The 21,142-nt window shown below is 51.1% G+C and overlaps 1 protein-coding gene across 2 annotated transcripts in view; it reads right to left on the bottom strand.

Moving 5' to 3' along the window:
- The window catches only part of DOCK1 (dedicator of cytokinesis 1), a 554,660-nt gene that overhangs the window by 16,493 nt on the left and 517,025 nt on the right, over positions 1-21,142 (bottom strand). For both annotated transcript variants that reach the window (XM_027528650.1, XM_027528651.1), the window contains exons 44-48: positions 19,240-19,326; positions 16,357-16,533; positions 15,309-15,392; positions 9,799-9,936; positions 1,033-1,178 (exon numbers count right to left, since the gene is read on the bottom strand). In XM_027528650.1, coding sequence (XP_027384451.1) covers positions 1,033-1,178; positions 9,799-9,936; positions 15,309-15,392; positions 16,357-16,533; positions 19,240-19,326 — 632 coding nt within the window. The remainder of the gene's footprint in view (positions 1-1,032; positions 1,179-9,798; positions 9,937-15,308; positions 15,393-16,356; positions 16,534-19,239; positions 19,327-21,142) is intronic.

The raw sequence follows: 21,142 nt of genomic DNA on the forward strand, positions 1-21,142 counted from the left end.
GATTTACTTGGGGAGAAGTTGAATTAAGTTTCTTTAGCAATCTTGCTCTAAGTGACAAGTGCACTTGATTTAAATACCTCTAAATCAAGAATTTCCATATGGACTTGGCCTTGTAAGTAGCAGACACTGACAAAAATTACTGTTAGGGGAAAAAGAAAAAAAAAAAGTGGGAACAGTTTTCTCTCCTCCATTGGGCCTGCTAGCTGTTGGCGACAGAGGGCACTGGGGTTGGAGCTGTCTCTTGGGGTGCTCTGGGAGTTTCTGTCTGCAGGTTGCCGGGGCCAAGAGCCTACGGGTTTGATAAGATGATGGATTGTAAACCAAATGGGCTTGGACAAACACACAACTGTGCAGACTCGACAGTAAAACAATTAGAAGTTCTCAGATGTTTAAACTGCATGTGACACTTTTTTCTTTCTGTATAATCAGAACAAGCTTTATATGTAGGCTACTCACTAAACACACAAAAATGTCAACATCGAGGCTGTCTTTGCAGAAGACACAGTGGGAGTGCAACGAAATGTTGACTCATCTATTCCATTCCTGTTCCCTTCTTAGTGGCTTTGGCTTAAGAGCAGTGCTCAAGAGCAACACTGGGTCTCAAAAAAGATCTTGCAGCAGGAAAGTGGCCCTGCCGGCCTTCAGGGAAGCCTGCCTGAGTATGACAGGCCTGCCCTAGTGTCACGCCTTGGAAGTGAGCAAGGGATGAAAGCACAGCACACCACTGGCAAGGAACGCACCTCACTGTTGCAGGGCACGTTGACAAGGACTGGACACTCATTGAGGTTTTATAGTTTGATGGAAGTCTCATCCAAAGTGGAGCCCAAAGCGAGAGATTGTTCTCAAAAATTGCTAAGACCCTACAAGTCTTAGTGGCACCATGGCTGTAAAGGTCTTGGATGATCTCCGTTTCAAAGGGAGTGTTGAGTTTCAGAAATCCTCTCAGCTGTCATCACAAATCCAGGACCCTGGAGAGCTCCTCACAACCCCCCCAGCCCTTCTCTTCCCTCCCTACTGCTGAGCCAGACTCACCCATCAGAGCCAGGCCTGGAAGGGGTGCTGTCGGATGAGAGGGAGGAGACAGAAGCCACGGATAGAGGCCGGGACGAGGAAGGCATGGTGAAGGATCGGACCATGGACCGGGGACGGCTGCCTCTTCTGTCGTCCAGACTTGAGGGCTGGGTTGGGGCAGAGGGGAGAGAAAGAGAGTGACTTGCTTGATGTCCATGCCAAAAGATGTCCAGCCTGGCATGGCCAGACACCTCAGACCGAGTGGTCTTAGCAGCCTGGAGTCTATACCAAAGCAATCTACACTTTTATCAACAGTTGATGTTCCTGTCCAAAGCTGAAGCTGAAAACCATGGTTATCTGGAGATTTTTTGAAATATGATTTGATACTGTGAAATATACCGGAAAGAACTTTCTTGTTGGTTTTTTTTTTTAATTTAAAATGCAGTTTTCTTTACCAAGACCACAATGCCTTACCCTGCTCCAAAGTCAGTACAATGCACTGATGGACCAGGAATTGCAATTTACAGAACACATCTAGAATGTGCCTTAAGGACTTGGCAAGATGTTTAGATGAAATGTGTATCTCTGCATGCTGACAAACCAAGCAGATCACCAAAATACATGGAGGCACAGGGACTGAACTTGTCTAGACTGAAGTGAGATGCTCCTGCTGCTTTATTAGAGGCGGGTTTCCTTCCCTGCCAGTGACTGGTACAGTAGGTTAGCTGGGTCCATGGCTGGAGTTGCTGAAGCTCCTCCTTCTTAGCAGGAAGTGGGCCAGTGATGCATCCAGAGAGAAACGGTCTCTGGATACAGTTTTCCACCCTCTGTCTGTCACACAACTGCATATTAACAAAATAAGCATCACTGAAATACAGCACATGTCAACACCTAATTAGCTACAAAATGCTTGTGTACCTGCCCCTCAAGCCAGATGTTGGCACAGCTGGGACAGCAGCTGGTGCAGAAACTTTTTTTTTTAACCCTCAGGATGTGGAAATCAAACTTCTGTAGGGCATTCCCTCTCTGTGTGGCTCAACCTCCCTCAACCCCAACCCCATGATACCAAAGCCGGCGTTCATTCAGCCCATCTCCAATAGAAGAACTGCTTGGGACCCGGGCTGGTTACAGATTATATAACACCACTGATAAGAGGGCCTGTTTCTTAACTACGTTTTGCCCGTGAAATACCATTGGACCTGAACCTTATCTCTTCAATAGTAAAAGGCTCAACAGACTTGTGGGTGCCAAGGGGATGGGGGTTCGCAGGGGACGGGATGGGGAGTTTGGGATTAGCAGATGCAGACTATTACATACAAAATGGATAAACTGTAAGGTACAGGGAACTGTATCCAACACCCTGTGATAAATCCTAATGGAAAAGAATATGAAAAATACATATAACTGAATCACTGTGCTGTCCAGCAGCATTCAACATGGCACTATAAATCAACTATACTTCAATGAAATAAGCTTGTAAAAAATAGTAAAAGGTTCAAAGTCGCAAAAGAACACTTTAAAGCAGGAGCTGGTAAACGTTTTCTGCAAAGGGGAAAATGACAAATACTTTAGACTGTGGGCCATAAGGTCTCTGTCCCAAGCATGAAAACAGCTATACACAATACAGAAATAAATAAGTACGGTTGTGTTCCAATAAAACTTTATTTACAAAACAGATGTCCGGCTGTAGTTTGCTGACCAGTGGCTCACTACCCAGCTGCAATCTGCCAGTACCGAGGGTCTGATCAGCCTTAACTTTAGCACTGATGAAGGTGCCATTGCCCAACTCCAGGGAGACAGCCTTTGCCATGAACTGGCTTTTAGGAGGCAACTAAAAGGAAATGGTGACTTGCAGATTAGCCTAAATTGTAAAAACGTTTCTAGAGACTCAAAGTCTACAGTATCTTCTTCTCAGCCTTTAAGGTTATATTCCATTTCTAATGATTATAAAATACTGGCTATATCCCTCCTGTTTTACAATGTGTCTTTCTTTGTAGCTTAGTTGTACAATGTATCCACTTCTCTGATGAAATGATCTTCACAGCAGCCAGGGTCAAGGGAGTGGGCATACAGGAGCCAGCCAGCCATGGACCAGGAGGTGCATATGGCCACAGGCTGCCCTCATCCAGTTCTTGGGAAGACCCAAGCAGCTGCGAATGCCCCCAACCACACAGGGCTGGCGATGTGCCCCAAGAGGCAGCCCTGAGTCTTGGTCAGGATGCATGAGCATGGACGGGAAGACTGCGAAGGATGAAGCAAGGGGGATGCAGGAGGGGGCTCTGGCCGGGGATGGCCAGAAGCCACTGGTGGTCTTGTGTCAGCAGGGCACCCACTGGGGGTGGCCCTGAGCCCTCCTCCTGGGCCATTCACCTCGCACGCCTTTCTTGACCCAGCAGAGCCTCTAGAAATCGAGCAGCCAGGACTTCTGCTTTTCCATCTGAAACCATCAGGGCCTCCCAGTCCTTACTGGGTAGCTCCAGTGCTAGGAATTGTGAGGGAGGGGACATCTGTGTCCCCGCAGCAGGACAGGCACTAAGTGGGGGGGCGGGGAGACCACCAGGTGGGAATGTCAGCCCCGGCACGGACTGCGTGACCTCGCATAAAACAAAGAACCACTCAGACACCTAGCTCCCTCCTGAGCACACAGGGGATAGTCACGTCACCTTGGGAGGCTGGCGAGGATGACCTGTAATGACACGTGACAGGCAGGGCGGCTACACGAACGGCAGCCTCGTGTCCAGCTGTACAGACACGAAGCACAGACGCGCTCCAGCCCCTCACAGAGCACGCCTGCTTGTCCCAGGACACACGCGGTCACCATACTCATCTCCAGGGTGGTCTGGAAGGCCCCACCCACGCCCACCACAGGTGCAGACTGCCCATGGCATGCTGGGGATGGCTGGTTTCACTGCATTTAATCATGCTGATGGGGTTTCATGGGGGTATGGTGAGACGCAGGCCCGTTTCACAGTCTTCTAGAAATGTCCCTTTCCAAATGCTGCACAAATGCCAGCTGTGGACTGGAAACCCACCGGGACAACAGGCTGGCCCCTAGGAGGGGGCGCATGTGCAGGGGTGTATTAGGAGGGAGTGGGTGGGTAGGTGGGAGGGGGAGAGATGGGGTGCTCTAGGACATGCAGCCTCAGGGTCACCACCCAGAGCCCACACCCTGACTGCCCTCCAAGCCTTATCAGCCACTCTTCTCTTGGTTGGAATATTCTGTTGAACTCCAGCACATAGAAGACGGCAAGGGGAACTTCTCTCTGGAGGTGGGGGTCATCAGCTTACCCTCCCAATGAACACCCCACTTAGTGGCCTCTGAGGAACCCCAGGGTTCCATGGATCCCAGTACGAGAATCACTGGAACAAGGCTCCCTGGAAACGGTGAAGGGGGCCCTCTTGCTGTTGTCGCTCAGTCATTCAAATGTGTCTGGCTCTTTCTGACTCCATGAACTATTACAGCCCGCCAGGCTCCTCTGTCCATGGAATTTTCCAGGCAAGAAGATTGGAGTGGATTGTCATTTCCTCCTCCAGGGGATCTTCCCAACCCAGGGATCGAACCTGTGTCTTTTCCATCTCCCACACTGGCAGGCAGACTCCTTCCTGCTGAGCCACCTGGGAAGCCCCGAGGGAGGGGTGGAGGGGGAAAGTCCTGGAGGCAGGGGTGACAGGTGAGCCACAGCACCGTCTGTGCTCACCATGGCGAGGACCCGAGAAGGATGAACAGCGGCTCCTGGGTGTCTTGTCTGCTGATGGTGGTGGAGCGGGACCAGCCCAGGGAGCTGGAGGGGCTGGACAGCGTGGGCTCTTCTGGGCACAGGGGTGCAGGGGCCCAGAGGCAGGTGGACGGGTGGGTCTGCGCTCAGGGCCGCAACCAGGTGATGCAGAAAGCGATAGAGGATGACAGTGGAGAAGGGGCAGGGCCATGGGAGGCTCCCTGTTCTCATCAGACTTGAATGAACCAGAGAAGGAAGGAGTGGAGGACAAACTCGAAACTCTTTCAGGAGCCTATGGACAGATGCCTCCTGTACGGCCAAGGGCCAGCGAAGGCACAGGGCCGGTGCTGAACGTGACTGAGGCTCGTGGCCTCCACTCTGGGGGCCCCGGGCTCTTCACACCTCCCTCCCCAAGTAGCAGGAGGAGCTGGGGTTCCTGTACTTTCTTTAAGGAAGTGGCAGCTCCTCAGAGCCCAGGGTTGGCAGGATGAGGCCAAAGCTGAGTGGACTGGACGGGGGTCTGATGGAGCCGCTCACGGATTAGGAGTCAGAGGGCGTCCCAAGTCTTCCCTTTCTACGGCTTAGGCTGGCTCAGAAAAATTGACAAAATGGTTTATGTCCTTTCTATGGGGTTTTTATTTTTAAATCCATCTTTTTTTTAAACCGGATGACAGTATATTGCTTTTTAAAGTATTCTGAGATGCTTGAAAGTTCTCAAAGTAGATAAGAAGGGGAAGCCTCATTCCAGACTGCATTTTATCACCACATTTTTCAGAGAATGACAGGGTATCAGGCCTCCTGTTTGCTCAAGGGAGGCTGGCTGCAGAACCTACCTTTGGGGGTCCCAGGATGAAGCGGGGACACAGGAAGGCAGCTCCAGGGGACAAGGCACCACGGGTGGGAAATGCACCCTTACTTAATTCTGTTCCTGACAGCATTCTCAAGATGCCCTGGCTGCCCCTACAAAGGGGTCGGACATTGGTGGAAAAGATGCCTTCTCAGGGTGTGGTGCAAATGGCTTATCTGCCAGCTAAGGATGGCAGATCGCTGCCCACATGACAGCCCCGCCTTCCTACCCGCCCCGCTACCCCCGCCCCCGTGCTCAAGAGCAAGCCTGCACCGAAATAATGAATCACAGCAGAAGACAGGGATATGAAGGATGTTCTGATGAGCCAGACAGATTTCTGTCATTTTGAAATATACAGGAAATGATTGATCAAAGAGGAAGCGTTTCACTTAGAAAGAGAACACAGAGCTTGCACAAGTGTTTATTTCTTAGAAAGAATTAAAAGTGGCGTCAGACTTTGAAAGAGGTGCACTGTGATGCCCTCTGAAACTCTTCCCGCCACTTGACGCTGATTGTAATGAGTTGTAAGCTCCAAAGTGATGAAGCGCAGCTCGAGGACTCTGACTTGCATGGAGGGCCCTCTGTGGTGGCCAAGCAGGAGAGCACCCTGATTCCTAAGCCAGTTCATCTGGAGCTGCTCCTGTGGGGCTGACAGTCTTGGATTCCCGCCTGCTGGGTCTTCAGACCATAGCCCGGCAACTGAGTTACTCTCAGCTCGTGCTCTGCTTTAGCCAAGGCCACAGACACCTCATCTGATGAGCACTAGGTCCCAGGCTTGGAGGCACTGGGGCCTGGGCATGGCCAGCAGGGCTTGGGGTGGTGGTGGGGGAGCGCAGGGTGTAATCACAGCCAAGTCAACCCATCTGGGGAGGAGTCCTGCTCCTGACTTGTCTCCAACCACAAGGGCAAGAGAAGAAGAGCTTTGCCACTTACGAGCATGAGGCCTCAGGCTAGGGGCCCTTCTCAGGTTCCTCCACCTCTAAAAGAGGTGGGTTTCCCCACCTCGAAATGTCCGCAGCGCCTCCTTCCTCAGGCTGCACTTCCTACTTGCAAAACGAAAAACTCAGAAAGGTACCAGGCTCATGGTAAGCACTAAATTAGCGTTTGCTAAGTGAGACAGATGTGTGGAAAAAGAAGTCAGTTCAACATAGAGCAGCAAACTTTTGAGAACGGCAGACAGATGGAGCTGGGCTAAAAATGAAGCCAGAATGGCGTGCCTAGTTGGATACGTGGTTCTTTAGGGGGTAGAGGGCTCTGGGTCCTGAGTGGTGGGGTAACTGCTGCAGCCTGCCTTCCCTTTGCAGGATAACCTGTTAGACCTGCTCACAGACACCCCGTCCATGCCAGTGGGCATGGGATTCCAGACCAGAAGAGGTCTCACTGCCTCTTTTTGCCACACTGATGCTCACCTCTGAACAGTGGAGAAATGGGACCATTTGTTTGGGCAGACATCCCCCAAGCCCACAGTCAAGGCTAGGACGCACCAAGATTCCCATAAGGAAGGAAGTGATGCTCTGAACTGCACACCACGGGAGCACTCTGAGGTGTGGTGCCTGGCCCTGCCCCCAGAAATGCTAAGACCCAGCTCGTGAAGACTGTCTCAAGCCCACCACAGGCCTTAAACTGCCAGGTACTTGGCATCAGTAAGGATAGAAACTCTGCTCCGTGTTATGTGGCAGCCTGGATGGGAGCGGAGTTTGGGGCAGAATGGATACATTTATGTGTATGTCGTACAGCTGAAACCGGGCTTCCCCGCAGGCTCAGCTGGTAAAGAACCTGCCTGCCAGTGCAGGAGGCATAAGAGACAAGGGTTCGATCCCTGGCTTGGGAAGATCCCCTGGAGAAGGAAATGGCAACCTGCTTCAGTATTCTTACCTGAAAAGTTCAATGGACAGAGGAGCCTGGAGGGCTACAGTCCATGGGGTTGCAAAGAGTCAGACACTTGAAACTATCATAACATTGATAATCAGCCATTCTACAACATTAAAAAAAAAACAACCCAAAACCAAAAAAGATGCATACAATATATAAAAAAATTACCAGCCATTCTTTTATGATGCTCTTGATGTTAGCCCTGGCTCAGAAACCTTACACAAACTCTTAGTAAAAGCCCAGGTCTTCCCTTTACCCCAGAACAGAGTCTCCCAGCAGTCCAGGCTCTGTGAGGCTGGGTATCTTTCTAAGTCTGCCCTACGAATTGTATTCTGCCCAAGGCATGGCTGTGTCTGCACCAGCCCCGGGCTTGCCACTCAGATTCCTGCCACCAGCCTTTGCTGAGTGAGTCCTCTCTCTGGGCAGCATCCTGCCCACCTCCTGCAGCTTATCCTTGACTTAGATCAATGGCCACTTCCTCCAGTAGGCAAGTTTCAGACTTCAGTGAACGGCTCCTCCCCTCAACGACTCTGCCCTTGGCCTGGGCACAGGCTCCATCTCAGCTTTGGGACATCACGCGTGCTGTTGCCCTGTGTGCGCTTTAACCCTCTGCTTCTGCTGTGTGATTGGAAGCAGGGTTTCCACGAACCAGCCTGAGTCCCGTTGGGTTGATGAGATTTTTTCTGTTGCTCCCTGACTCTTAGGGGAGATTGCATTCACAGCCATCGGCAGGGTCCTTGGTGATCAAGCACATTTACTCAAGCTTGCTCACCCAGACATTTCCAGTTACTGAAAGGAGGTGACTAGATTCGCTGGCAGAGGACCTGAGGAAGGGGCAGAGGTTCCTTGCCCTACTTCCTAAGCGGGCACCACAGGCAGGACTTGGGTACTCTGCCCTGTGGGCCTGTCATGGTCAGACGGCGTGTGCTGGGAGCTGGCATATTGTATATTGAGTGCATATTGCATATTGAGTGCAGCACTTTCCACAGCATCGTCTTTCAGGATCTGGAATAGCTCAACTGGAATTCTATCACTGCCGGGAGCCAGCGTGAGGAGCTCCACCCATGACAAAGGTCATGAGGAAGGAGGCTCGGCATACGCAAAGGCGGGATCGAACCTCAGGAGTCCCCCTGGAAATTCTCGAGCATCTACCCCCAAAACCAGAGTCTGCCTACTTTCTGCTTTGTGCTTTCACCTACACCTCTGACTTTACGGGGGGCTGTCCCCCACTACCTCTCTCTGAAAAAAGAGTTAGCTTACAGCTCCAGTTAATAATTTCTGGGTGTGACAGTGTTTAACCTACAAACTCCTTTGGAAATCCTCTAGCCTGCCTGAATAGGTTTTTCCAGCCACATGTGATTGTTCAGAGCCTCCCAACTGTGAGAGGCAGGAGATGCTCTAAACTGTCTAAACACAGATTCCTTTGAGTAGTTAAAAGATTGATTAGAAATTGTATTGGTGAAGGGTTTTTCACTTATTGGGCCAATGTTTGCTGCTAAGTCTCCATACTCCTTACCTACTGTGTCCTTGGCAGTGTATTGATTGATATAATGGGTGTATAGAAATGTAGGTAGTAGCCTCAATGTTTGTAACCTTGGACCCTTGAGTTAAGTCTTTTCTTGATTGATCCCACCTCACCTTTGCCCTATAGGAATGCAGCTTTGTCCAATGCTTTTTTGGAGGCTGGTGCCTGACTTTGGAATAATCACCTTTAGAGAAATATAAGTTTCTTAAAATGTTAACAGGCCTCCTGGCCAGAAGATGATGTAAATCACCTGAACTTTTGCATATGATAAGTTTGAAAGCCTGGCTTCGATGAGGATCAGGAACTGCTGTCCTTGCATGACTCCACTCCTTCCCCCATTATCCTTTATGCACAACTTAAGGTATAAAAACTACTTTGGAAAATAAAGTGCGGGCCTTGTTCACCAAAACTTGGTCTCCTCATCGCTCTCTCTCCCAAATTCTGGCTGAGTCTCCATCTGGAGCGAGGAACCCGCCATGCTTGCTAATTATGCCTGGGCTTCTAAGATCCGACCGGGGAGGCCTCAGTGTCTCCTCTCCTTCGGGAGAGCGGAAGGGCGCCTGTGGCCTACGTAAGTGGTGCAAACTTCTTGTCTTGAAGTTTTATTGGTCTCCCGCGTACACCAAGCTACTCAGCCTCTTTTCTCCACTGAATTTTCCTACTGAGCTATCCTCATTCTATTACTCTTAATATCTTTGATAAATATTTAAATAAATAGGTTGCCTATGCTGTCCCTCCTTTGAATACCCTGGATCAGCCGGGGCTGGACCCCGGCAGGCGTGATGAAGAGACGTGCTCCCCCGACCCCTGCCACACCAGCCGCTCACCATGGTCCGGACGCCGTACTGCTTCTCCACTTTCTCCTTTAACTGTCTGAAACAGGCCTCCATTCTCTCATGAAACGGCCTCAGTGCTTCTGTGACTTTGTCTCCATGGATCCTGATCCCTTCGGCCAAAAATGGAATCTGAAAAACATACCGGTTGACATTCCTTATCTCCTGTTTAATGATCTCAAAAGAGCAATGTACACCCGGCAGAAAGTGGCGAGCCACGTGCAAAATGCATCTGTTTCGGTTTTCCAATCAAACCAGCTGATTAAATTCATCAGCCAGGCATGCTACTCTCCCAAACCAAAATGTGTAAATGAAAAGCATTTGTGTCTTAAGTTGGACACATCTAGTGCAGCGTGCAGGGCACGGATGTGTCGTTGCTTTGCCTGACTTGCATTTGACCATCAACCCCAGAAGAGACGGGTCTGTGCTTTCCACCTGAATTTGAGAAGAACTGCATTTTGGACTTGTTTAGCTGTAACTTGATGTACTCACAAAGGGCCATGTCACAGTGCCAAGATTCCTTTGCTAAGAATACTGCCTCTATAACCCACTCCAGTATTCTTGCCTGGAGAATCCCCGTGGACAGAGGAGCCTGGCAGATTACAGCCCACGGGGTCATAAAGAATTGGACATGACTGAAGTGACTTAGCATACATGCACAGCTATAACTTGACCTACTTGCAAAGGGCCATGTCACTGTGCAAAGATTCTTTCGCTAAAAATATTGCCTCTACAGGCAACTGAGAACTCTATTCCAAAATGTAAAAACCGAATTATATGTGATCTATAGTCCTGAAGGGTATTCTTATTTGGAAAGGAAAAACAAATTTATCCTTCCTTAAAACTAAAAATAATCACCTCTCTGCCAACAGTGCTGTCACAAACTTCCACGCCGACGCTTCACATCGGACCGTGATGTAGCTGACCTTTAAACGCATCGTAGGGACATTTTTATTCCCCAGCCCCAGAGACCCTCCAGAGTCCCTGCTGTTGGGGGTGGGTGTCAGGAAGGCGCCTTTCTTCCCCCAGCTTCTGCGTCCCCCGAGGCTCCGACTGGGAGGTACATGCTCTCCAGTGCAATCAAGCTAAGAGGCTTCTTCTTAATAATTTATAATTAAATCAAAATACTGATTAAAAACAGATTTTCTTAATATGACAGAACACCAATGTAGATGAGCAGATTTATTAGTAAGAAGGATAATAAGTCCACAATTGAATTTCATGTGAACAAATTCAAGAAATCTTATCAGGATGAATCAATGCACAAAATGTATTTGGCTGCCATTTATAGCAAGCAGCTGGAGCCTCTTGTGGTGCTCTGGGAGAGGACAGGATCAGTGAGCACCCCCCCTGGGTTGACACCCCTCAGCCTCCTCTCGGGCTGCGCAGGCACAAAGCGTGTTCGGCTAACAGCTGGGTCTACATCCAAGGTAAACTCCGGGCATCCCTTTCTGGCCGTGATCACCAGGAGGACAGTGTACAGCTAGGACTTCAAACGAGATGGGACCTTTTACTTCCCCACGCATATTACTCTCGCAGGTGGCAGCCTCCAGGGGCTGGCTGCAGTTTGTTTAGATTCAGCAGGAGAAGATGCTCACAGAAATCTTCTAGATTCCTGGGGGTCGGCAATGGCAGGCTGGGGATAACCTGTTGTGGGACGGGAAACGTGTCTTGTCTATCCTGGAATGAAGGCAAGGATAGGGGTGTGGTTTCAAGGTGACAGCCCGGCCACTCTAGACACTGAAAGCATTTTGCTCTACAATGGAGCTTTCTCAAATGTGCAAAATGAAGTCTAGTCATTTCTGTAATTTTTTGTTGGTGGTCTGACAAAACTCTTAATTGGCCAGATGCTTGACATCAAAGAAGCTACTTGCTGGACTAAAGTGAAGACCTTTTGGTTCAGGTCTTGGGAGTGAATGAAGGGCAATTTGGCAGGTGAAAATGATCCTTTCAACTGGTCCCTGACATTGGTCAGTTATAGCTTTCTACAAGAGAAGGGTGGGATGGGGCCCTTGTTCTATGTCCGCTTGGGGCTGAACTGAAGCTATGAATAAAAAGATGCTCTGTGCAAACACTCCAACATACAAAGTGCTTAGCACACGAACGGAAGCCATGGACTGAGGCCTGGAATGGTCTTTGGATTTCAGCAGGCTGAGCATCAAAATCTCTCAGGCAGATTCCTGAACCATAGTCCTGATCTGGTCTAGAGCAGGTCTCAGGAATCAGAACATCTAAAGAGTTTCCCAGAGCCCAGAGGGGGAGGAGGTCATCCCCAGAAGCCACATGTGTCCTCAGGTGCATGCTCAGTCGTGTCTGAATCTGTGTGACCCCACAGACTAGCCCACCAGGCTCCTTGGTCCAAAGCATTTCCCAGGCAAGACTACTGGAGCCATTTCCTTCTCCAGGAGATCTTCCCCACCCAGGGATGGAACCTGTGTCTTTTGCTTTGGCTGGCAGATTCTTTACCACTCAGCCACCTGGGAAGCCCAGCAAAGTCACATGTTGAGTTCAAAGTGAGCATGTGGCCGGCTCTCAGAATAGCGGTGTTGTATGTGAAATCTGCTCCCGTGTGTCCCCTCCACGGGTTCACAGCCTGCTGGTCGCACAGAGCACTCAGAAGCAGCGCGAAGCACTCCAGGAGCACTGCCCCCGGTGACCTCAGTCAGGCCTGTCATCAGCTGGGGATGGTGAGAGGGTCTAGGCTTTCATTTCTGTGCATTTCAGAAGACACATATGCGGGCACCTCAGCGGGCTCGTCTGAGCCTACACGGATTCATCCTCAGACCCACAGCAGGGAGGCTCTGTGAGACAGCTGTGTCTGCGGAAAGAGGGAGCTGTGCCTTTGAAGAAGGGACTGGCGCTTGTGGCTGCAAACCTGGAAGAGCCCCATGCACGCAACCGGCCCCTGACGGACCCCAACTCCCACCCCTAAGGCACTGAACACCCCCTGCTTCAGCAGAGGCAACAACAGAGCTGGGAGCTGCCTGGGACTTAATAACCAGCCTTTGCAAGTGATTTTAGGGACCAAGATGTTCTGATTGCACATCAGGGATGGACACTGCCCAGGAATCCTTGGGATTCCCAGGAGGAAAACCTCACTTTGCCCTGATGGAGCTTCAGGGAAGAAAAACAAATCAAACAAATTAACAAACAAAACCAAAAGAAAGCATCCCAGTAACCCCAAACTTCTTTCTGTTACTGACCATATGACTCAATTACTGATATTAAAATATGGATTTTCAAAACATCGGCAAATGAAAGCAAGATCACAGGTAATGTTTTGAATATGTATTTTTCATCACTCTTTGATTTAATGAAGTGGCTAGAAAACAGATTTTTTTTTTTCAACTTTCCTGTGAACTGCTTTAAAATTCATCTTTTAATATAGTTATTAGGGGTGATGACATAGTGCTGACATAAAGTTCTCTCTGGGGAACAAATTACTTTCCTCTGTAGGGCCTGAAACTCTTAAAATCCAATTTGCTGTAAAAGCTTACAGGGAAAAAAAAATCAATATAACTTTTTGCAGGCCAAACTAGGTTTTGTGTAGCAATGGTTTTACAGCCTTCAGTAGAGTTTTGAATTTTGTACCTTTTGGTTCCCACAACATCTGAAATGGAATCATTCAGACCTGTAAATCCTCTCCCTCTTTTTCTAAGTTAGAGACAGAGACTGCCTACACAAAGCTTATATCCTGCGCAAAGAAACCATTCTGTAAAAAGTTCCCTTAAATTCAGCTCCCAAGGTGTCTTACCAGAGAAGAATTCCAAGGCCAAATTGATATCAAATGCCTAAGTCACACCCATTAGGATGGTTGTTATAAAACAAAGAAAAAGAAAACCAGAAAATAAATGTTGACGAGGATGTGGGGAAATTGGAACCATGGTGCCTGCCTGGCGGGGGGGATAAAAAGCAGCGCAGCTGCTGTGGAGAACAATGCAGTGCTTCCTCAGAAAGTTAAAGACAGACGTATCACACGATCCAGCTGTCCCCCTGCTGGACACATACCCAAAGGAAGCGAAAGCAGGAAGCAGCAGTTTTTTGTAAACCTGTGTTCATAAAAACATTGTTCACAACAGCAAAAGACGGAAGCAACCCAGGCAGCCATCAGTGAACGAACAGATAAGCAACATGTGGTCCATACAGACAGCGGAACATTATTCAGCCTTAAAAAGGAACGAGATTCTGACACATGACTATGGATGAACCTGGAAGACCAATCCCAACTGGAATGAGAGTCACAAAAGGACAAACAACGCATGAGTCTACTTATATGAGGTCCCTAGAATAATGCAAATAAGAGATGAGGGTTTGATCCCTGGTTGGGAAGATCCCCTGGAGGAAGAAATGGCAACCCACTCCAGTATTCTTGCCTGGAGAATCCCATGGACAGAGGAGCCTGGAGGGCTACAGTCCACGGGGTTGCAAAGTCAGACACGACTGGAGTGACTTAGCAGGCACGCACAGAATAATCAAATGCACAGAGACAGAAAGCAGGGTGGTGGTTTCCAGGGGTGGGGAGCGTGGAGAATTATTGTTTATTGGGTGTTGCGTAGGTCTGCAAGATGAGAAAGTTCTGCAGATGATGGTGGTAATGGCTGTACAATGACGTGAGTGGACTTGTGACACTGGACTGTGCACTTAGAAATGACTAAGGTGGTCACCTGTATGTCACACACATTTTATCACAAAATACACACCCATATATTACATAGATATGAAAGAAGTACTTGTAACTTGGCTTGAAACCGAAACCCAGGCCCGCTCTGCCCTAACAGGTCCCGTAACCCACGGGCTGATGGTGGACAAGCCAGGACAGTGAGGCTCCAGGGAGGCCAGGAGCTGGTACTCACAGAGCACTCATCAGAAGGAAGAGCTGGGACTCCCAGGCTGTGGAGGGATGCCGCCCAGGCACAGGGTGACCCTGGTCTCTGCCCCCCTCAGCTCTCTGCCCTCAGGCTGGCATGCTGGGCACAGATCAGCAGTGTCCTCCCTGCCTCCCACAGGAGAAAAGGAAGCCTAAAGAAGCCAGATGATGCTGGGCAAGATTGAAGATGGGAGGAGAAGGGGACGACAGAGGGTGAGATGGTGGGATGGCATCACCGACTTCAATGGACATGGGTTTGAGTAAGCTCTGGGAATTGGTGATGGACAGGGAGGCCTGGCATGCTGCAGTCCATGGGGTTGCAAAGAATCAGACATGACTGAGCAACAGAACTGAACTGAACTGAAAGGAGTCAGCTGCCCGAAGTCCAGAGCACACACCGACCGAGGGGAGGAAACAGACCCAGCTCATTTGCAAGAGTGAACGTTCTAGGTGTTCATACTCATGACAATGGCCAGGAGTCCAGTTAATCGCAGCAGCGGTGGGTGGGTTTATCCAGTACAAACACGGCTGTGTGCACTCTGTGGCGGCTGGCAGGTGTGCTAAGGAGGCCCAAAGGGATCTGGTCCCAGGCTCAGCTTTCCCCACCCCAACCCTGCAGCTGCTGAGAGACGTTTACCTGCCAAGCAATCAGGTCCTTGAGCTTCTCGATCTTTTCGTGGGCCTCGGGGTGCTCCTGCAGGTACCGCTCGGTGAAGAAGGCCTGGTGGGGACAGAGAGAGTCGCTGAGCCCACCAACATGCCCTGCCCACAGGCAGTTTGGCACATCTGGAGATCCCCAGGCCCAGGGAGAGAGCCGTGGGGAATGCAGACCCACAGCCCTGCCATCACTAGGCTCACATCCCCCCAGGGTGGGGCCCTCTCTACCAAAACATTCGGGAAGGTCAGTACAACAAAAGGACTCTGTTCATTCACTGCGGAGGCCCCGTCCACAGAGCCCAGCGAGGCTGCTGCTGACCCCCCGCAGCCTCCTTGCTCAGGTCATGGGCAGCATTCCCCAGGTGCGACCATCAGCCGGGCCTGCTCTGCACCTGGGGACGGCTGGGACGCAGCACCACCTCTCTGTCCCTTCACGGCCCACCTTCGGGCAGCGCCCTTCCTGCCTCAGTTTCCCCTTTGTCTAGACCGGGGGGGCTAGCAAACTCTCCCTGTGAAGAGCCTCAACTTTGCTGCCATTGTATTGGGAAGACAGCCTCGGACACCAAGAAGTGGATGGCCACAGCCACGCTGCAAACTCCATGTACAAAATCAGGCGGACCCCTGTGCCTAGACCACCAGCCCATGACCTTCAACTTCGGCTCCATCTTACTGAGATATTTTTCCAGGGAGATCAGCTGGCTGTCTCCACCGCACCAGTCTCCCAGCTATTCTAAATATTCTAATGCCGTTGTCTTCCACTATAACTGTATATTGTGGTCTTTAATAACCCCAGGTCTCTGGACAGTCAGGAGGGTCACTCTCCATCAGCACAGCATGGTAGGGGAGTGGGGACAATGTCCAGGCCAGCCATGGCCGGGATGGCAGTGGGCAGAGGCTGCCCCCGGGGAGTGGGCCGTGTTCGGCCCACTTCAGCGAGCCCGGGAAGGTCTCCGGGCTTGGAGGCGGGGTTTGGAGCTAGCCCGTCCCCGGGGGCGGAGCTGCAGAGAGGAAGCCGGCGTGTCACGTGCCTTCTCGTAATTGGCAAAACCTCCCATGACGGCGGGGTCCACGATGCCGTTTAGGAGCATGGAGAGCGGGTTGATGGGGAGGCTGGGGTCGTCTAGGTGCTGCTGGACCATGCTGTTGATCTTGTCGTTGGTCAGCTGCATGGTCTCGATGGCGTTCTCCAGGGGGCTGATCTCCACCTGCGGAAGCGGGAGGACGAGGATGACTTGGGCTGGTGGCCACGCCCCGCCCTGCCCTGCGGGGGCCCTTGCCATGCCCCCCGCTCCTCGCCAGAGGACAGGCATCCAGACTGTGGCTCGGGCTTCCTTCCAGTGGACCTTCGGGGCAAGGTCTCTCATGACCCAACAAGAGGAGCCAGGCATATGAATGTCTTTACATGTTTCCACTGACCCAGTCCCCACGTACAAAGTTCAAAGGCATGATGCAAGGCCGCCTTGTCCCGGGGTGCGTGTGTGTGCACATGCTCAACTGTATACATGTGTGTGCGTGCATGCGTGTGTGTACATGTATGGTCATCCCAGGAAAACACAGCCCTGAGTGCTGCTTGAATACAGCTGCTTCACAGAAGAGGGCTTTTAGCCATGGTCTTGTCTGCTGCTTGTTTTAAGGAATCTGGGACAATCTGTCCTGTCCCAGAGGCAGGAGGTCTGGGCGCTTTGTAAGCCCCCCGGACCTGTTTGGCCCGCGAAGTTGGGGGAGGAGTAGAGAGGTCCCGCCACGGTCTCCACCTGCAATCACGTGCCCTCCAGGGAATAAAAGAGCGCCCCCAGAGCCGGGGCACGGCTTCCGTTGGACCTCACAGGCCTCCCTTGCAAACCTGACGCCAGTCAGCAGGACCTTCAGGGCGGGAGGCAGGGCGGTCCACCTCAGGCCCACCTCTGCCCACACTGCCAAGGCCCTTCTTTCACTGGGGACCCCGCAGGGCTCCGTGATGCTCAGCCCCGCCCTCCTCTCTGGCTCAGCTCTAACCGCCAGGAGAACGTGACTGGGTTTTAAAACAATAACACCACCTTCAAGCTGGGTCTCCCTCCAACGGACCCAAGGCTGGGCCCCTGAGCCACGTCTAGGGGTGACCTCAATGTAAGATAACCTGGTCCTTGCCCTCCTCAAGGCTAGTGTGCTGGATCCCCCTACCTGTGCCAGGGACCCGAGGGTGTCTTTAGCAAATGGCAAAGCAGAGCAGCCTGTTTTCTTTTTGCTCCAGCCCCTGGGGGCCGTCTGAGAGGCAGAGGGAGGGATGGAGGTGCAGAGACGCTCAGGGAACAGTTCTGCTTGTGGCCAGATCCTGGAACGACACCCTCAGCTGCTGCGTAGGAAGCCCTGCTTGTCAAGGAGCCTGCCCGCGACCCGATGGAGGGGCAGTGACATTCAGAGAGGAGGCCGACCCTGTGCCGGCCGGTGAGGGTACCCTGGTCCCACGCGCACCCCAGACAACATGTATCCCAGGACTGGTGTCATAGCCCAGCACCTGGCTCAGTCACACCCTGGAACACACCCTCTTGTGCACGTAACTCAGCCACATGGACTCTCCAGGGCAGAATTCCCTCCTGACTGGCTAATGACTCCCTGTTGCGGACCCTGCTGGCCTCAACAAAGAACGGTGTCCTAGATTCATCAAAACAAGAGGGTCAGCTGCTGCCCACACCATATCCCATGCTGGTCTGTCCTGGGAGGCAGACACTCGGCAAGAGGGACCTGTGGTATTGACAGCGGGATTATTTCAGTCATGCCATTCGGGGATTATTCAGCTTCCAGCCCTCTTAGTTCACTAAAAAAAGGGCCAGTACAGCCCACGGCAGAACCACATCCTTACAGAAAATCAGGGATTGCCCCTCTCCACCTCGAGCTGTTAAGCGCCTTCCTCGTACACCCTGGCTGGCTCACGGAATCCCCGATTACAAACGGCTTACGGGCAGAGGCTCATTAGGAAGATAGGACTGTGCTTGTTTATGGAAGGGCCTCCTGGTCCATCTCCCACCCACGTACATCACCAGCTCCAAACGGTGCCAGCGAAGGCTTGCATTTCTGCCACCTGCCACGCGTCTCCTGAGCCTTTCCAGCTCAGGGCCCGAGCCAGAGGCCCAGAATTCAGCTGGTGAGGACAAAGGTCAAGAGTGGAGACAAGGCTGGGAAGAGAGGGTGCGGCCATAACGTCTTAGGGTGAATCAGGAGCATCCAAGGGGCCTCGTGGTAAACTGAACGGCGAGAACCACCCCTCTGGGTAAGATCCTGCCAGGTAAACACCCAAGGCATTGAGACACAGGACAAAGCGTACATATTCTAATCAGATCTTTTTATACCAGCAGTTGTCAGTACGCTGCTGCTGCGATAGTCAACAAGAATCTTTGGCCCAAAACTGGTTCCTGTCATTACAACTGTCCAATAGTAAGGTTTAGCTGATGAGATGTGAGTGATTCTTTCTTTAAAAAGTGTGGGCGGTGGGGGGGGGGTGGTATATTCTCAAACTATTTTTATTTGAAACGAGCAAGTACTATTAATCAAGTTGTCTGTCATGTAAATGACAATAAGACCATCAGGAAGAAATATCTTAAAAAGGGTATATGAATTGGAATTTGTCTTAAACTTTTCACTTTGTTCGCAGAAAAGAACTGTCAAAACAGCACAGTGAGGGCTGTGTTTAAATATTTTGTAAGAAGGGATGAAATCTTAATTCTTTGGTTTTCTTCTACATTAGAGGTGGCTGTGATTACAGCATGTCCACTGTGGTATTTGTGGGCAGAGATAGAGATTCTGGGTTGTTAAGCCTGACATGGGGTCTGCAGGGTGTGTGCTGGCCACGGTGACCAGGTGACACGCCCCAGGAAGAGGCTGGGTCAGGCCATAGCAGAGGGGTGACGGGCAGTCCTTCTGCAGGGTGTGCTTACCATGAAAACAGACTTGACCTCAAACCACCTCAGGATGCCAGGCAGTTTATATGCAGTGGTGTAAATGGTCCTCTCGATCCACATATTCTGCAAAGGGAACACAGACCCAAGGCGGTTAGAAGAAGGATGTTGTAGGCGGCTGACAGCTTCTGCCCTCAGGGGGGTCTGCTAGGCTCTGGGAGGCAAGGTCACCAGCCACCCAGGGGACACCTCACGCTCTGCTGAAGCCAGACCATCACACACGACACGTGGTCCCCTGTTCCTTGGCCAATGGTGCCCACTTCCCTGGTATTTGGAAAAGAAAAGTATAACAGACGAGTCAGGAAGAATTATCTGCATCCAAACAGGGGAGGTTCCCTCTGAGTGAGCAGATTTTTGGAAAGGCTCTGATGAGTTTAACGTTAGCCTTTCTTAGTGTTCATAAGAAACCTGAGGATGCAAATTCACTGAGGAAGATGGGGCTTCGTAAAAGTGACCTCTCATATTCTAATAAACTCAGTCAGCATTTTAATGATTGTTTTTTTGTATAACATATATTTACATCAGAAAATAAAGATATGGAAATAGAAGGCAGAAAAATCACCCAGTACCCAAAGATGATGGAGAAGGAAATGGCAACCCACTCCAGTATTCCTGCCTGGGGAATCCCATGGCAGAGGAGCCTGGCATGTACAGTCCACGGGGTTGCAACAGTTGGACACAACTTAGCGACCAAACCACCACCATCACCGACCACCCAGAGATGACAACCTATCTATTATTAGGTTTTATTTTTACTTTTACTATCTATTGTTAAGGGTACTTATTAAGCATTCATAAGTGTGTATATGTGTATTTTCAGTGAAAATACCATTTAATAATCTGCATTCTTCCTAAAGAAGTTTCCTAAGTAACACAGTAGTAAAGACTCTGCCTGCCAATGCAGGAGACGCAGGTTTGGTGCCTGGGTCAGAAAGATCCCCTGGAGTAGGAAGTGACAGCCCTTTCCAGCATTCTTGCCAGGAAAATCCCATGGACAGAGGAGCCTGGAGGGTTACAGTCCGCGGGATCACAAAGATTCAGCTACAACGGGGCACACACACACAAGCTTGCACACACTTCCTGAAATGGTACATCTCAGATTGAGGGAAACTGTATATAAGCTGATACACATAACTCCACCTCTGTCCCGTGGCTGCCCTGAACTCCAGTGCAGAGTAAACAGTGGCCCTTCCATCCCGGCCCCTGCGGCAGGATGTCGAGCTGGTGGCGGCCTTTGCTGGCAAAACCTCCAAGTGATAGAGAATCACTGAGTCTGTCCGTAGTGGCCCAGATACACAGAGATGGCATAATGGAACGGCAGCATTTCCAGAAAACTGGGCTAGAGCTTGGAAAGCATTCTCCCCAGACCTCAGACTGCAGAGGAGGGGAAGGGGTAGGCCCTGGCGTGGGCCCAGGGACACAGGCTCCTGCTGCCCCCAGGGGCTGGCGGTCAGGCGCCGGTCTGGAGACAGCATTCTGCACCTTCGGAGCTGCCTGCAGCCACAGCCCACTATTCTCCTCCCCAACGCTTCAAGCCAGCACCCTCCTAGGGGCCTTCAGGCTCCACACTGACTCCTCTCAGCCTTTGGCCTCCTCTTCTCTGGCCCTGGGTTCCAGAAAGTCACCCCCTGGCCAGGTTTGGAGGTGCTGAGCTGCTCTGAGTTCCCCGGCTGGCCTGGCGGGGCAGTACATAGACTCCCCACCTCGGGCCCCAGCCTGGCTTCCTGTGGCCACCAAACCCGCATGCTTATCTGGAAGCCAGGAGCTTTGTCAGGCCCATGAAGGACTAAACCCCGTGGCTTCTGAAAGCCTCATCTGCGTGTGAGAGGACCTAATGGGGCCATTACGGGATTTCAGGGCCATTTAGAAAAAGCCCGGCTCT

This window comes from Bos indicus x Bos taurus, chromosome 26, assembly GCF_003369695.1.
Source record: "Bos indicus x Bos taurus breed Angus x Brahman F1 hybrid chromosome 26, Bos_hybrid_MaternalHap_v2.0, whole genome shotgun sequence".
Lineage (NCBI taxonomy): Eukaryota > Metazoa > Chordata > Mammalia > Artiodactyla > Bovidae > Bos > Bos indicus x Bos taurus.